Source organism: Erpetoichthys calabaricus, chromosome 10, assembly GCF_900747795.2.
Source record: "Erpetoichthys calabaricus chromosome 10, fErpCal1.3, whole genome shotgun sequence".
NCBI classification, from domain to species: Eukaryota; Metazoa; Chordata; class Cladistia; order Polypteriformes; family Polypteridae; genus Erpetoichthys; species Erpetoichthys calabaricus.
The window spans coordinates 159825844-159843909 of NC_041403.2; the positions used below are offsets into that span (position 1 = coordinate 159825844).

Genomic DNA, 18066 nt, shown 5'->3' on the forward strand with positions numbered 1-18066 from the left:
TAATAATAATAATAATAATAATAATAATAATAATAATAATAATAATAATAATAATAATAATAATAATAATAATAATACTGCGGTGGGCGGCACGGTGGCGCAGTGGGTAGCGCTGCTGCCTCGCAGTTGGGAGACCTGGGGACCCGGGTTCGCTTCCCGGGTCCTCCCTGCGTGGAGTTTGCATGTTCTCCCCGTGTCTGCGTGGGTTTCCTCCGGGCACTCCGGTTTCCTCCCACAGTCCAAAGACATGCAGGTTAGGTGGATTGGCGATTCTAAATTGGCCCTAGTGTGTGCTTGGTGTGTGCTTGGTGTGTGGGTGTGTTTGTGTGTGTCCTGCGGTGGGTTGGCACCCTGCCCAGGATTGGTTCCCTGCCTTGTGCCCTGTGTTGGCTGGGATTGGCTCCAGCAGACCCCCGTGACCCTGTGTTCGGATTCAGCGGGTTGGAAAATGGATGGATGGATGGATGGATAATAATAATAATAATAATAATAATAATAATAATAATAATAATAATAATTGGAAAGCACTCTGCCGCACACCCTGTGTTTTCGCAGTCACTCAATTGAGCAGGCGTTTTCAGTTCTACTATTGGAAAAGACGAGGAGTTTAAAGTCGAAGGGAACGATAAAGTTTATCGGCGATTTACAGAGTTGCTGAAACGTATACAGTAAATCCTTATATTACCAGTGCGTGCACATCCAGACTTGAATTCGAAATGATGCAAATCAGTTATTTCTAACGAGTCGTAGGCAAAGATGCCGCGCAATTAAAACGTTTTCTGTTTTCGCATTAACTGCGGACGTAAGGAAAGAGTCCAGGACGTCATAACGGTAATGCTGACTGACAAGTCAATTTTTTAATCAATGGAATTTGGGAGTAAAGTGGTCTGCCAGGGGGAAGCACACGTGAACACAAGTGGTCCGAACTCGGCTCAATAAAGCCAGATTGTGGCAATGTGACCAACTGTCCCCCATCCGTGAACCTTGTGCTCTTCTCCCAGGTTTCATTTTCTAAATCTGTCACTGGTTGGCAAAGGGGCCACCCGTTTTGAGTTAAATGCGTTATATGTGTATTGATTTGTAGTGCAATTTATTTAATTTTTAAAAATCAATAAAAATTAAATGTCATTATACAACTGAGTTATGTTTAGTCCATAAAACTGAGTAGAATCAATAGTTATAATGGTAGTGTGGTCATTTATACTTTAGAAAACAACTGCTTGCTCTTAAAGCACATGGACATGGTTATCAAAAATCAAATCGCTTATAATGAATTTAATAAACTTTCTACCAGACTCTTTTTAGGCATATATAGAACTGCTAAAGATTGATAATGGCCATTTGATTATGATAACCGAGTAAATCACTATTGATAATGGAAGTGAGCCTCTTTTCTAATACATTGATTCGAGATTTTTTGTAAGTGTAATTCTTGAAAATGTGGATAAGGATTACTGAGCCACACTTATAATAAATAAATAAATAACCTCCTTAAGACATTTTGTGTGACTAACCAATGACGTTCCATAAAATTTAGGTGTAAAATAAAAATCAGATACATCTTTGGCTGCATTCTACATCTTGTATATTGTAACGCACAAAACAGCAATTTCACAAATACAAATCACTTACCCGACAAAATAGGCAATGATAAGGAGCTGCACTACTCGGTTAATAATGCCAATTGTCCAGCTCTTCACCACCACTGATTTGGTGGTCTCATAGGTGAAGAAATTTGCGATACATTCCATCATAGTCTACTTGTCAAGCCAACTGGCCAAATGCCCAGGTTGGGAAAAATGCCCAGCCTTGTGAAGCTGGAAGTGTCCTCTTCAGTGTGTCCGGCCACAGCTCTGGGGGCTGCTGGCTTGTGTTGAGTGATCTTGATTACTCTCTCTCTCTCTCTCTCTCTCTCTCTCTGACTTTCTCCCACTCTCTCTCTCTCTTTTTTCCTTGTGTCCACTTCCTGAGACCCACACAGTTAGCCCCCCCCTCCTCATAAACTAGGATTTCCCAGCATTTACCAGTTTGCCTCTGTTTTCAACTTCATTTCCTCTAGCTCTGACTTCCTTCTGTCCATTTCAGACTCCCTTGCTTGCCTTTTCTGACTGGCCAGCCTTAAGCAGCGATCTCCTTCTTATAGTATTTGTCTCATACATTACCTCTCACCATTTTAATGAGTGCCCCCCTACCCCATATCCCCAGGTTCCTTGCCTGATGATCTCTTTCCTTTTCACTCTACAACCCACTCTACCTCTTGGGTCTCCTCCGTCTCTCATTTGCTCTCGTCTATTTTTCTCCACTCCATTTAACTATCCATTTGTTCCTCTGTAATTCCAGCTGATGCTTTAACTTGCCCACAATCTGAACAGAGATCGGCAGCAGGTGGCTTTCATATCGGAGGCTTGCTTTAGTGTGATGAGCTGCGTTTGTGGTCGAGCCTGTGAATAATTCAGATTCATGTCGGTCTCTGTGCAGCTGACCTGTTATGTGCTGTGTTCACAGAGGAAGCCACCAATGCATCCATTATCCATTCCAGCACAAAGTAAAGGCACCAGAAGTGAGGTATCGCCGTCGTGACCCTGCTGAGTTGTGAATCTGCTACAGTGTGTCCCTTGGAGGAGAGGAAGAGAGCCTGAGGAGGCTTGGAAAACAAATTAAATACAAAGCAAGAATAAATAAAAATGGAATAAGTATGAAATCCATCTGTTTAGTGACCGAGAGTGTGACTAGTGGCCTGTGACAGACTGGCATCAGTTTTTGTTTTGTGTTAATTTGTGTCTTACAATGTCAAGGTCTTACATACACCTTCAATGAATCTGGACAATGAATGGATGATTGAATTAATTTTTATTTTACACAGCACTTGTTATGGTTATACAAAAACAATAAGGCCCAAACCTTTTGCCAATGCAATATTTTAGAATAAAAAATTAAAACTGAAAATTTAAAATACAAGATCTAAAATCTAAATTCCAAAACAATGAGAAAAAAGGAACAGAGTAAATTACTCAGTATCCAAAGTTAAAATAACTTTAAAGAACTGAAATGAATTAACAAAGCTGGAAACCAGGTAAACGTCAAAACCAATAAGACGTCAATTCCTAAATTTCACAAGTTAAAAATCCTAAAGTGAAAACAATTAAAAAAGAGCTTGTGGATCCAAAAATTAAAATGGTTAAAACAAATACACACCTTAATAAAAGGAAAAACACCAAAAGTGAGCAGAAGAACATGGCTGCATACTCAAACTAAGGCCAATTCTTGTTGCATGCAGGAGTCTCACATAGGACTCTCAGGTAACTGCAGATTGAATGAATGCAGCAACTGTGAAGCCTAACTGAGTGCGCTTACATGGGCTTTAATAACCTGGTAAAATCACTTCAAGAGAGGCCGACTGAATCAACAAGCTAATTACAGCAGCCAGCTCAGATATGGGACGCACTGTGGACCCTCTGGAACAGGGGTCGGGAACCTTTTTGGCTGAGAGAGCCATGAACGGCACATATTTTAAAATGTAATTCCGTGAGAGCCATCCAATATGTTTAAAACTAAATACAAGTAAATGTGTGCATTTTATGTAAGACCAACACTTTTAAAACACAATAAGTCTGAATTCTTTTTAATAACGTTGTTATGCTGTTGCTAACCAATGATGAATAAAGTACTTCTTACCATTAATGCGACTTCTGGTGCTGCATGGTTTTGCTGATGGCTTTGTAGTCTGGTTGATACGTGGTGAGGTTAAGCTTCATGCAAGCGTTGAGACTTCCATCCGTTAAACGTCTGTTGACTCATCCAAAGCGAGAGAAAAGAATGGTGCTGCATTTATGTCCTTCACTTGTGTTGCCTCAATTTGATTTGCCATCATGATGGTACGATCGTGAACAGTTCTTGCCGACAGAGGCATGTCTTTTATTCACTTGATTATCTTGTCTTTATCCGAAAAGACGTCAAAAAGTTCATTGGCAACATCAAGCATGAATGTTTTGGCATACTCCCCATCTGTGAATGGCTTTCCGTTTCTCACAATTGCTAAAGCACCAGCAAAGCTAGTTGGGTCCAAACACAAAGTTGCTGCTGACTAGCTTGCACTCTGCACAGTAGCTCTTGACATGCTTTCTTCCTGCTGTCCCCCGCAGGATATTTCGATGCAAATGTAGTATGGCGTGTGTCGAAGTGCCGCTTTATATTTGACCGTTTCATCGATGCAATTTTATCATTGCATATTAGACACACTGCAGAACCTGCTCTTCTCCACAAAGGCGAATTCCTCTGTCCATTCCTGCTGAAAAGTACGATACTCCTCATCTTTTTTTCTTTTAGCCATCTTCTTCGATAAAAGGGTTTCTGCAATTAGCTAGCTGACTACTTGATTAAAAGGAGGGAAGTTTACTTCCTGACCTCACAACGACCCATGTACGTTACGCATTATCCAATAAAAATTTGGTGTTGTCCTGGAGGACATCTGTGATTGGCTCCAGCCACCCGCAACCATGAACATGAGTGGCAGGAAACGAATGGATTGAAATACATGAGAATGTTTTATATTTTTAACGTTATTATTTTTTTATTAAAGATTTGTCTGCGAGCTAGATGCAGCCATCAAAAGAGCCACATCTGGCTCGCGAGCCATAGGTTCCTGACCCCTGCTCTGGAAGATCGTAGTGAAGGAGAGAATAAATAAAAACGGAGTGCCATTATGAACAAAGCTGCACATCCTCTCTCTGACACACCAACACTGAGGACTTTCAGCAAACAAATTATTCAGCAGAAGTGTGTCAAGAAATGTGACTGGGGCTTATGAAATACACCCGCATAATGTCTTCCTGGGACTGGGACAGCCAAGTCAGAACTTTATGTTCTTTTGAATTTTATTTAATTATTAATTTTATTTATGTATTTATTTAAAGCGCTTCTGTAAAAAGTCACAGCTCTACCTGGGGACAAATACAGTTCTATCTATCTATCTATCTATCTATCTATCTATCTATCTATCTATCTATCTATCTATCTATCTATCTATCTATCTATCTATCTATCTATCTATCTATCTATCTATCTATCTATCTTACATGAAAAGATCAGACTCGACACACTTGAAAAAGTTTGGGGCAGCCACCTGTATATTATCCACTGGTATATTATTAGCCAAGTGTCTTGGTTGGAGTCCAGACATGAACTGCTGAAGGTTTGGCAAGATGGCAGTTTAAGTGATCACAGCGGAAGTGACGTAGGGGAGCCGGAAACGATCTTCTTCTGACATTAGTCTAGGAGCTGGAACCTGAAGTGACATCCTCCTGGGCGCCATAACCGGACGTAATGTCTTCAATAGCGTAGATTTACCTTTGCTTGGTCCATACAAAGTCCTCCTTTTACTCACACGTGTGTAACACTATCTATCTATCTATCTATCTATCTATCTATCTATCTATCTATCTATCTATCTATCTATCTATCTATCTATCTATCTATCTATCTATCTATCTATCTATCTATCTATCTATCTATCTATCTATCTATCTATGATGTTGGTTTCTGTAACACATTGGATATTTGGTCATGCATACCCTTAACCAGATTGCAGCTAAGGATTTTGTAGTCTGCACAAGTCCACTGAGCTCTGTTTCCCTGTGGATGTGTTAGCGTCACACATGCTTTTAGCAGCCATAGCTAGTGGACAGTGGAAACATCCACAAGATAAATCTTTTGAGGCAAATGCTCAGGTGATTCCATCTTTTGTTCTCCTAGTTAAAAGAACCTGTCTCAATGTTTCAGAAATGGCTAAATTTATGTTGATGGGCAGAATGTGGTAGACTCGGGAAGTGCTGGGGTTAATATGATAAAAGTAACATGTGTTAGATAGTCTGATTACTTTTTAAAGTAACGAGTAATCTAAGCCAATACCTGCCTTATTATTATCCCAGCAGCACTGGGTGTAAGGCTAGAAGCCAACGTACCGATATGTTACTTCTTTGCAAGGCTCAATCACACAGCCAAGCAAAGTAGAGTGTGCTGCATGCAATCCACTGAGAGAAACCTATAAATAAAGTCTCAATTTAAGTTTTAATCCAGGTATGTTGAAACAGTGTGATTGGGTGACACAATAGTCAAGGTCCAATGTTGAATATTCGGGGGCTCAGATTGGAGATGTAAAAAGGAGATGGATGTTACTAAGTTCACAGCTCATGAAGTACTACTCCTGTTTATAAAGCACAGGAAAATGATCACAGGCTCGATGCTCATTTGCAGATTGACTGGGCTGATGATGGTATTGAACTTTTTTGTGCAGTTTAATGATGTCTAAAAGGTGAGCTCCATAAGTGGACTTGCGCAACTAAACCGAGGTTTTTAGGAGATCAGGTTTCTGCCTTAATTGGATTACTCATCTCATTTCAGTTTTGTTATGAACATGGAGTACCAAAGCTAGGTCCCAAACAACCCAAAAATGGCCACTAAAGGGGGAAACATGATGATGAAAAATCCAAGCTAGACACATGAAGAGTGACGTAGAATCTTTATAAAGAAAATATTTATTAATACAAAATGCTATGTAACAACGAGATGCTGGAGCACAAAAGACAAAAAGGAATTGCCTGAAAAAGGAAAAGCAATCCATGGTGAGCAGAGCCCCAATACAAAATCCTGGGTGAAGTAAAATAGAGCGCAGGTTCAAAAATCACAATAAAACCAGAAAAGAATTCACCACATGGAACTGTGGGTTTCCTTTGCCTTTATAGGGCTGAGGCCAGTCTTTTGTGGTAATGGGCAAGTGAACCCACCTTTTAAGGGACCATCATCTATCCCATTGCGGCACTTCTTGTGTGATTTTGGGCTATACAAAAATAAATTGTATTGTATTGTATCCTGTGCAATTTTCCTCCTTGCCACACTCCAATTAGGCTGCGATTGTGCATCAGTTGTCATCTGCAACGTCTCTCTAAGTCTCATCTAATGTAGCTTGCAACTCCTTCAACGTCCTCATGGGACTCTTGGTGGCCTCCCTCATTAGTCTTCTTCTTCTTGCACAATCAGTTTTTGTGGACAGTCATACTCTTTCCATTTCTTAATGGCTGATTTAATTGTATCTTCTGTAACTTGACTATTTTCTTATCTTCATTCCCTGCCTTGCACTTTTTATTGAGTTGCTTTGTCGTGTTCTTTGGTCTTCATTGTTTGCTTATGCTACCACCATATTGGCTCACCACAAGTTGGACTGAACATGATATCAAGTGCACTGAAACCAGACAGGTGATCTGCATTGAATTAATCAGGTGACTTCTAACTGCCTGGGCAGCACCAGTGATAATTTAGGTGTGTCATATTAAAGAGGGTACTTGATCGATTATTTTTTTTTATATATGCATTTTAATTTAGACCAGTTTGCGGAGATCTTTTTAAATTTGAAACATTAAAGAGTAGTTTTCTGTTGATCAGTGTTAAAAAAATACAAGTAAAATTCCGTTACAACGAACTTCCAGGGACTTAAAAAATATTTCTTTGTAATGAAAATTTCGGAGTTAATGACATTCTGTATTTGTCACTATAGTGCTTTCTTCAACTTGCGTCCAGACATCTGCAGTCATTTCAATAGCTTCTTTCACGTTAATTTTACTCTTCTCCTGTCTACAAGTTATGCTGACGAGAATTTTTCTCAGCATTTCTTTGCGATAACACACTTTCAGGGTGCGAATGATGAACAAATCCAATGGCTGAAGCACTGCTGTGCAATTGGGTGGGAGGAATTCAATGTGAACATTATCTAAATGTGGAAGCATGTTGTGGGCAGCACAGTTATCAATCAGAAGCCGAATCATCCTTTTCTTCTTCTACATATTGTGAGGTTTCTGAACTCTTTTGGGCGCCCTCAACCCCAAATCCAACGGGAACGTGTGTCCCAAAGCCCAAATGTTGCATCTGTGTAAGATTGTTTGTTGCCGGTGCAGGGTAACAGTAGGCTCACAGCTGTGCATTGAGGCGCCACTGAAGCAAATCCTTAAAGATCGGGGTCGCGATATAAGTACCTGTCTTGCACCCCAAAACACGAGGTTTAGTCTCAGTAATTTAGCAAAACTAACTTTATAAAGCTTGAAACAGGAACAGAGTGGTTATTTATTGTAGCGGGATCTGCCACTCACCTATACAGAGACACAGCAGTCAGACAGGGTCATGGCCAGGTTAGCGGTCAAGTAATACTGTGCCCAGCATTTACAACGTTCCTTGCATCACCCATCGAGATCTTTTCTGTTTGCTTCGGTGAAGAGCCACAATGGATAAACAGTCTTCCACAGACGCGGTGATCACACTTCGGGATGCTCTTCGGCGTGTTGTCCAGTTGTGGGAGGTCCCAAGAGAGTTTAGAAACCTCACATTTTTTTGAATGAGTGCCGTATTAATAGGAATGTTTCTTGAACGAGCATCACTGAAGCACATAAAAATGGCTTTTTAGACGTCTTCAAATGCAGCAGTTCACATACATTTGCAACCCAAGATTTTTCTTCTTTTTTTTTGCTCGGTTGATGGCGAAATTCCGAATTCACTGGCAATGTCTTTTTTCTTTTTGCTGCAATCGAGAGCTGCAAAAATTTAAAGTTTTATTTTTTCTAATATGAACTGTTATTGTTTTTTTGTGTCTGCCATTTTAATAGGAGGGTGACAATGAGTTAACTTCCAATGCATGTTTTTCAAATGTTGACAAGCAATAAGCAAAAAGTATCACTGAAAACAAATGAAAACAAAGACAGCAAAAAAAAAAAAAAACAGTACGAGGAAAGAAAAAAACAAAAAAACAAAAAAACTGTGTTTCTGTTTGGGGATCGTTGTGTACAACTGAGCTGCGGCATTTCAGGCATTTCAAGGTCTTTTGGGCAATTAGTTGTAATGAAAGTATCTGCTGAATGTACTTCGCAGTAACGAGACTTCTATAATGTCATATGGGGAAACTGTCAGGACCATAAAAATACTTTGTTGTAATGAAAATTTCGTTGTAAAGATATTCGTTGTAACAGAATTTTACCTGTAATTAATCCACTGTGATCCCATGTTGTAGAACAACAAAACTTGAAAACTTCCAAAGGGATGAATACGTTTTATAGGCACTGTATAAAGGTGGGGTGACAAAAATATGGCATTACACAAGTGTCGAAAAAAAAAAAATTATTGAAGAAACTTGTATATATTTATATTGTCACACACGTACATATGGGAGGCAGCTAAAGGGCCAGAATGAGGGCAATTTCATGCCAGACCAGGGGGTGGCAAAGTGTACCAATCCTTTCTCTCTTTCCACTGTAGAGCACTTGTGGGAAATTCCACCTGGCCCTGATGACGTCACTTCCGACGATGCCACTTCCGTTTCTGGCCCCTTACGACATCACTTCCTCTGCTTGCCCTTAAAATGGCCATATTTACCTCAGCAATTCAGTTCTGTTTTGGACTCTAACCTGTATACATCTGTACATCAATTCAATTCATTTTGCAGCCAGGAACAATATATGGGTGGCTGCCCAAAACCTTTTTGTGGTTCCTTTTGTTTGTCTTTGATTATATATATATATATATATATATATATATATATATATATATATATATATATATATATATATATATATATATATATATTTATACACACGAGGGGGGACCCAAAAATAACCGGAAATAAATAAATACCCTAACAACAAAATTCCGGTTATTTTTGGGTCCCCCCTCGTGTATATATATATATATATATATATATATACAGTGGAACCTCGGTTCACGACCATAATTTGTTCCAAAACTCTGGTCGTAAACCGAGTTGGTCATGAACCGAAGCAATTTCTCCCATAGGACTGTATGTAAATACAATTAATCCATTCCAGACCGTACGAACTGTATGTATATACATATATTTTTTAGTTTTTAAGCACAAATATAGTTAATTATACCATAGAATGCACAGCGTAATGGTAAACTAAATGTAAAAACATTGAATAACACTGAGAAAACCATTGCAATAGTCCGCGCTATAGTGCTAGGAACCGCTTGCTAAAAACACTTTTTTTAATGAGTTTTAAGCACAGGGAAAAAAATGAACATTTGAAAAATCCATAATTTAATAAACCACCAAGAAAAGTAACATTGCAACAATGCAGGGTACGAACCGATTGCTGTAAATAGAACTGAAAACAAAAACAAGCCTTCTCTACCTTATGTGTTCCTCGCTCGCTCTCTCGTGCCTGTGTGTGTGTGCGTGCGTCTCTCTTTTGCGAGCTTGGAGCGCCTGTGTGTGTGTCTCTCTAGAGCGCTCCTGTGTGTGTGTGTGTGCCCCGATCTCTCTCTCTCTCTCTCTCTTGCTCGCTACACAGGAAATGCACAGGGAGAGACTGAACATGTACAAACTGAAAGGGAACCTGGCTTGTTCGTATACCGAGTTTGGCGAACTTTTTGGTCGTAAACTGAGTTGTACGTGTACTGAGACGTTCGTGAACCGAGGTTCCACTGTGTGTGTGTATATATATATATATATATATATATATATATATATATACACAGTTATATGAAAAAGTTTGGGAACCCCTCTCAGCCTGCATAATAATTTCCTCTACTGTCAACAAAAAAGATAACAGTGGTTTGTCTTCCATTTCCTAGGAACATCCGAGTACTGCGGTGTTTTCCAAACAAAGATTTTTAGTGATGCAGTATTTATCCATCCATCCATTATCCAACCCGCTATATCCTAACTACAGGGTCACGGGGGTCTGCTGGAGCCAATCCCGGCCAGCACATGGCACAAGACAGGAACTAATCCTGGGCAGGGTGCCAACCCACCGCAGACGCAGTATTTAGTTGAATGAAATTAAGTCAAATGTGAAAAACTGGCTGTGCAAAAATGTGGGTCCCCTTGTAATTTTACTGATTTGAATTCCTGTCACTGCTCAATGCTGATTACTTGGTGTGATGAGCTCGTTAAGCCTTGAACTTCATAGACAGGTGTGTCCATCGTGAGATATAAAGGTATTTAAGGTGGTCAGTTGCAAGTTGTGCTTCCTTCCCTTTGACTCTCCTCTGAAGAGTGACAGCATGGGATCCTCAAAGCAACTCTCCAAAGATCTGAGAACATAGATTGTTCAGTCTCCTGGTTTAGGGGAAGGCTACAAAAAGCTATCTCAGAGGTTTAAACTGTCAGTTTCAACTGTAAGGAATGGAATCAGGAAATGGAAGGCCACAGGCACAGTTGCTGTTAAACCCAGCAGGTCTGGCAGGCCAAGAAAAATACAGGAGCGGCATATGTGCAGGATTGTGAAAATGGTTACAGACAACCACAGATCACCTCCAAAGACCTGCAAGAACATTTTGCTGCAGATGGTGTATCTGTACATCGTTCTATAATTCAACGCAGTTTGCACAAAGAGCATCTGTATGGCAGGGTGATGAGAAAGAAGCCCTTTGTGCACTCACACCACAAACAGAGTCGCTTGTTGTATGCAAATGCTCATTTAGACAAGCCAGATTCATTTTGGAACAAAGTAGCTTTGGACTGATGAGACAAAAATTGAGGTATTTGGTCAGAACAAAAAGCAATTTGCATGGCGGAAGAAGAACACTGCATTCCAAGAAAAACACCTGCTACCTACTGTCAAATTTGGTGGAGGTTCCATCATGCTGTGTGGCTGTGTGTCAGTCACAAAGTTGAAGTTACACAGGGGTTGGGTATTCCAACAAGACAATGACCCAAAGCACAGTTCAAAATCTACAAAGGCATTCATGCAGAGGGAGAAGTACAATGTTCTGGAATGGTCGTCATAGTCCCCTGACTTGAATATCATTGAAAATCTATGGAATGATTTGAAGCAGGCTGTCCATGCTCAGCAGCCATCAAATTTAACTGAACTGGAGAGATTTTGTATGGAAGAATGGTCAGAAATACCTCCATCCAGAATCCAGACACTCATCAAAGGCTATAGGAGGTGTCTAGAGACTGTTAAATTTGCAAAAGGAGGCTCACCTAAGTATTGATGTAATATCTCTGTTGGGGTGCCCAAATTTATGCACCTGTCTAATTTTGTTATGATGCATATTTTCTGTTAATCCAATAAATTTAATGTCACTGCTGAAATCCTACTGTTTCCATAAGGCATGTCAGATATTAAAAGGAAGTTGCTACTTTATGTATGTGTCAGAAGGCAGGGCACGCAACCTGACCAAGTGGGGCATCAAAATAGCACATAAACCCACGAACAATCTGCGCATGGTCCTGTTTAATGCTAAAAACAAGAAATCGACAGCCGAAACACGAAACGCAGTTTATAGTATTCCATGCAATTCTTGCTCAGCTGTATACATAGGACAAACGTCAAAAAAAATCTCAACACGTGTACAGGAACATCGCAACGCTGTCAGAAGAAAGGACGCACTATCTTTGATATATGCACATACTAAATCGACAGGACACACATTCAACTGGGACAACGTAAAAGTAAAATTTAAGGCCAGTACAAAAAGCGCCAGTGAGTTGGCCGAGTCTTGGCTATCAGATGAAAACGCCATCAACAGACACTTGGACATAAACCCAGCATATGCCAACTTAACAAGGACATATAAACAATGATTAAACTATACAACCCCCCCCCCCCCCCCTTGATCATACTGACTTAGTCACCGCCACCCACCCCCCCCCCATACCGAATGTGTTGCTATATATTGCCTTTGATTCTTGTAAGTCTAAGCATTATCCTCTGATGAAGACCCCTGATAGGGGTTGAAAGCTCAGGAATAAAACTATTTTATGATACGTGATTCGTTTTTTCTCCCTTCGTGGATCTCCAACTGCAAATATATATATATGTATATGTATATGTATATATATATATGTATATGTATATGTATATATATGTATATATATATATATATTGTGGAATATCAGGGGTCAGACAGCCCCCTACCCTGAACACAGACAGGCAGACCACACAAGTCCAAAAGCACACACTTTTATTTTCTTTTTGTTGCCTTTTCACAGCACAGAATGCCCACAATTCTCCACAGCAGTTAATGCTCAGTCCTTTTTTCTCTTTTCTTTAACTTTTTTCTCTTTCTTTATTTTCTTCTCTTCTGCCACCTCCACGTCTCTCCCGCAAGCTTTGTCTTCCACCTCCCGACTATGGCTCTTCGAATGGAGTGAGGCGGCCTCCTTTATACTGCACCCAGATGCGCTCCAGTTACTCCCTGACGATCATCCGGCTGCACTTCCTGGTGAGGCGGAAGTGCTGCATGGGCACCCAGAGGCACCCCAGGGGCACTCGGATCCTCTCCGGGCTGGACTTCCAGGTGTGGCAGAAGTGCTGAAGTTCAGGGCACCAAAACTGTCCAGGCGCCCCCTGGAAGTGGCCACGGGTCCCAGCAGGGCTGAGCTTCCAACGGAATGGCCCCGATGCAATTTATTTTTATGTATGTACATATGTGTATGTATATGTACTGTATATGCCAATAAAACTGTGCGACCAACCAATGGATAAAAAAATAAAACATTGAAACATAAAACCAAATTATGCGTTGTAACAAAGTAAACAACAAGAAGTCAATTAGAGAGAGAGAGCGCGAGCTGTTAAAGAAGCTGCCAAGCACATTGCTCTTCCCTGGAGAGTGCGTGATGGGCTGTGATTCCTGTCTGTTTTGCTGTGGCTAACAATGCCTCATTTAACTGGAAGTGGGTAATTTAATGGTTTGAAATGGCTTTTTGAAGGATTCCTTTGCTGCTCAATTATTTAGCAGAGAGGTGGGCTGCTCGTGTAAGCATAGGCGTGTGGCCATCTGTGTTCCTGTCTTTGTCGTATGCTGGCTCCAGTCTAGGGGTTCCCTTTCCCGATACGCAAAGCCACAGTTTATGCCTGAGATTTCCAGCTTTTGATGCGGAATGGAAATTTATTTTTTTCCCTCAATTAGATTATTAGTTTGACATTTCAGAGTGGTAACAAATAAAACTACCAGCACAAGCAACAGAAAAGATGGGAATGGCATTCAATAAAACAATTGTGTCTGCAGGAATGAGACTGAATAAAAATTTACAGAGAAAGGGCGTTACTGAACTTTCTTCACAAAGGAATTGCACATTAATTTCTTAGTCAGTGTTCACCATTGGTGAAAAAGAAGAATGGGAAAGCTTTTCGAATATTTTGCATTGAGAGAAAATTTACGGGTAACATAATTATTGCGCATGAAGTGGTTTGGTTTACAGTGCACATTAAAAAATATTTGGCATTTGTCTAAGAAATAGCAAGAAGAGACTGAAGAAATGTTGTGCAAAGAGATACAATACTCTAGGTGGTGCTTTAAGAAATTGACTGATGTCACATATGCAGTAAAGACTTGACAGTTGTCACGCACACAGAAATATTCATTGAAGGATAAGAGCTAAACTTAAGAAGAAGATAGAGTGAAACAAGACTTTTATTTGGGTATGTAAGCTTGCTATACTCTCTGCTGAGAACATCTCATGTCTTATAACCAATCTGAGTAAATGCCAGCTGGTATGTAAGCAGTAATTCAGCACTGTTATGTAAACTCAGTTGTCTATAAATGAGTGACTCTACCTTCGCTCTGTGACCACTCCATGGCACCTCTGCTCAGCGCGTAGTGTTCCTTAGTAAAATGATGTAAGGGGCTCTCCCTCTTCATAAAGAGAAATTAAACACACATGAAAAAGCTTTCACCTGCCTGGGTCTTTGGGGTAATTATTTAATATAGTAAATAATAATAGTATAGTAAATATATATATATAGTGAAGAAAAGTGGCCAGAGAGACAGATTAAGGGTTGGAGAACCATCCCCATATACTGTCGAAGAACCAATAAAGTCACTGTATTGTACAGCACGGTCAAGGTTGTAATATACATTCGATAAACATGGCAAAAAGATGGCTGAATTTATGGTAGATAACCAGAAATAGCTGCAGGGAGGAGAAGACGTGAAACTTTTTCATATAACTGTGTATATATATACACAGTGGAACCTCGGTTCACGAATGTCTCAGTACACGTCCAACTCGGTTTATGACCAAAAAGTTCGCCAAACATGAAACATAATTTACTTTCAAATTATTACGTTTTATTCCTTTTAAATATGGTTAATTACTATCTGTAATGTAAAATTGTTCTATTATGTATATGTAACAATTCCCATGAAAATAACCATCTGTTAAAATTGTACAACCGCATCCCCACACGCGAGCGGCAGAACTGCACAGAGGCTGGTGCTTAGTGCAGGCATGGGGGTTGGTGAGAGTAGCGAGCAGGGGGTAAAGCCCACTAGTATATATATATATATATATATATATATATATATATATATATATATATATATATATATATATATATATATATAAATGATTAAATAAATAAATAAATAAATAAATATAAATATATATGAGAAACAGTCTTTAGGGGGCAGGTGTGTGTGTCACAGACGACTATCAGCAGAAGACTTCATGTACAGAAACACAGAGGACACACTGCAAGATGAACACCACAGAAACGGGATGAACAGATTACAGTTTGTGAAAAAGGACTTCAAAGAGCCTGCAGAATTCTGGAAAAAGGTCTTGTGGATGGACGAGACAAAGATGAACCTCATCAGAGTGATGACGAGAGCAAAGTGTGGAGACGGAAAGGAACTACCCGAGACCCAAAGCAATCCATGTAACGACCTGAACGTTTTAAGCACTGTACAGATAAGAACAGGTGAAAAGAAATAATATCATGGACTATGTACTGGGTCCATCTCTTGTATGTTCTGTCAGTGGGGGCAGTGGCGTAGCTAGGGGTGGGCGGAGGGGGTGGTCCGCCCCTGGCGGCACATTTTTGGGGGCGGTATTATTGGCCAAAAGGCTCAGAACACTTCACGTGTAAGCAGCTTGGTTCGGAAAAATATCACTCATGAATGAATTCTCTGATTTTCATCCACAAATGCTTCAAAAATCATTTTCAGACGGTCCTTCTGTGACGGCATCAGACACAGCAGTTGAAATTTATGAGGCAATAACAAAAATAAACAGAAACATTAGATAGATAGATAGATAGATAGATAGATAGATAGATAGATAGATAGATAGATAGATAGATAGATAGATAGATACTTTATTAATCTCAAGGGGAAATTGACAAATTTATTACACCGATAATAATTTCTAGGAAGATAAACAACTAATTCACAATGTATATTTTCGTTTCGTTATCAATCCGAATGCGTTCTTGCTCATCTCCACCTATCACTTGTACACCACACCGGTTCTGGTTTTCGCAGCGTAATTATATTAAACTAATAATCAGAACACGGCTTATCAGTGCATCTGTACTATATTCTTGTCTAGTTGATGCTTATAAATAATTATATGTGAAAAAAATATTGCTGTTTCTCTCTATATAAATAAATCTATGCAAAATGTATCTCAATTTTTCTCTATACGTCATTTTAATTTTCTATTTAAATAGGTTAACATATTCAGGTATGTTGGAGGGTGGCAAATTGAAGCCCCGCCTCGCCCCGCCCCGAGTGGCACGAACTCGAGCTATGCCACTGAATGGGGGACCCCCTTAGTGAGCTGTAGAAGCTTGCGTTGAAGCCTGGCTTGAAGTGGGCTGGTATGTTGTAATGGTAGTTCAGTTTGTGCTTTGCGAAGTGCGATTGTGGTGGCACATCGTGGTCTGACCTCTAAAAGGACACCTTAGTTCTCCACAATATTGCATGTACTGTACTGTATTTTACCACTTTGTCGCCTGCGGTCGAAGAGTTTTTCCTTTCGTTTTACTTTTGTACTGTATGTGTTGGTTGCGTTTATGGATTTGATTGTTGCCAGTTATGTCTGTGTGTTTTTATATAATCCATTTTGTTGTCTGTTACTCTCTGTTGTTTTGTGGGTATTATTTTAATTATATTATTTAATCTATCAATTTCACAGATTAGTGTTGACAGGATATCTGGAGGGTGGCACGGTGGCGCAGTGGGTAGCGCTGCTGCCTCGCAGTTGGGAGACCTGGGGACCTGGGTTTGCTTCCCGGGTCCACCCTGCGTGGAGTTTGCATGTTCTCCCCGTGTCTGCGTGGGTTTCCTCCCACAGTCCAAAGACATGCAGGTTAGGTGGATTGGCGATTCTAAATTGGCCCTAGTGTGTGCTTGGTGTGTGGGTGTGTTTGTGTGTGTCCTGCGGTGGGTTGGCACCCTGCCCAGGATTGGTTCCTGCCTTGTGCCCTGTGTTGGCTGGGATTGGTTCCAGTAGACCCCCGTGACCCTGTGTTCGGATTCAGCGGGTTGGAAAATGGATGAATGGATGGATATCTGGATCAAATGCATAACCAAAAGCGTGGTGACTTATAGTGGTACAGTCTGGAAAAGGCTGAAGCGTTAGAGAAGTGATACAAAAAACAATTCATGGAAATCCAAATTCACAACAAAATGGAGTATTTTCAAGCCACAATATGTGACTATACCCTTCTAGTCATTAATGTTATCGTTGTAACATTTTTGTTCCTCTGTTCTTCATCAATGTTCTTGAGACCACGTCATTGGCATATTTGAACCTCATTCTCAATTACTGTTTAATTAAGAATGTGTACATATATTCTATGGTTTTAAAAGATAATGTGCAGTTTGCCCACCTGCTGCCCTGAAAATGCCCTCTTAAGTGCCATGGGCAGATTGTTTACTGCATCTTGTTTTAGAGTAGGGGTGGTTGCAGTATTCTGTTGAATATTCATCAAAATGAACAATCAGCATTTTGGTTAATAGCTTGGCTACACTACATCACAAAACCTTATTCCACTTTTTCTCTGAATCTCCAGAGACTTCTGAAAGCTTTTTTCTTGTTATTTTTAAATCAAGGCACTAGTCCTCCCCCTAATAATACACACAAGGGGCTAATTTAGGGTCACCAAAGAGCCTAAAATACACTCCTTGAAGGCAGTCCAACTCCATACACACAGTGACAGGGCAAACATTTGAATTCCGCTTGATAGAGAAGACATGTGGCAGGAGTAGTGGTGATAACTGAGCGGCCAATGCTTAAAATCATTCAAGAAAATAATATGAAATGAAATA

At 40.1% G+C, this 18066-nt stretch overlaps 1 protein-coding gene across 1 annotated transcript in view; it reads right to left on the reverse strand.

Moving 5' to 3' along the window:
- LOC114658619 (P2X purinoceptor 3-like) overlaps positions 1 to 1897 on the reverse strand; it is a 61720-nt gene extending 59823 nt beyond the window's left edge. Inside the window, exon 1 of the mRNA XM_051932579.1 lies at positions 1633 to 1897. Coding sequence (XP_051788539.1) covers positions 1633 to 1754 — 122 coding nt within the window. The 5' untranslated portion in view covers positions 1755 to 1897. The remainder of the gene's footprint in view (positions 1 to 1632) is intronic.
- Positions 1898 to 18066: the final 16169 nt, after the last annotated feature.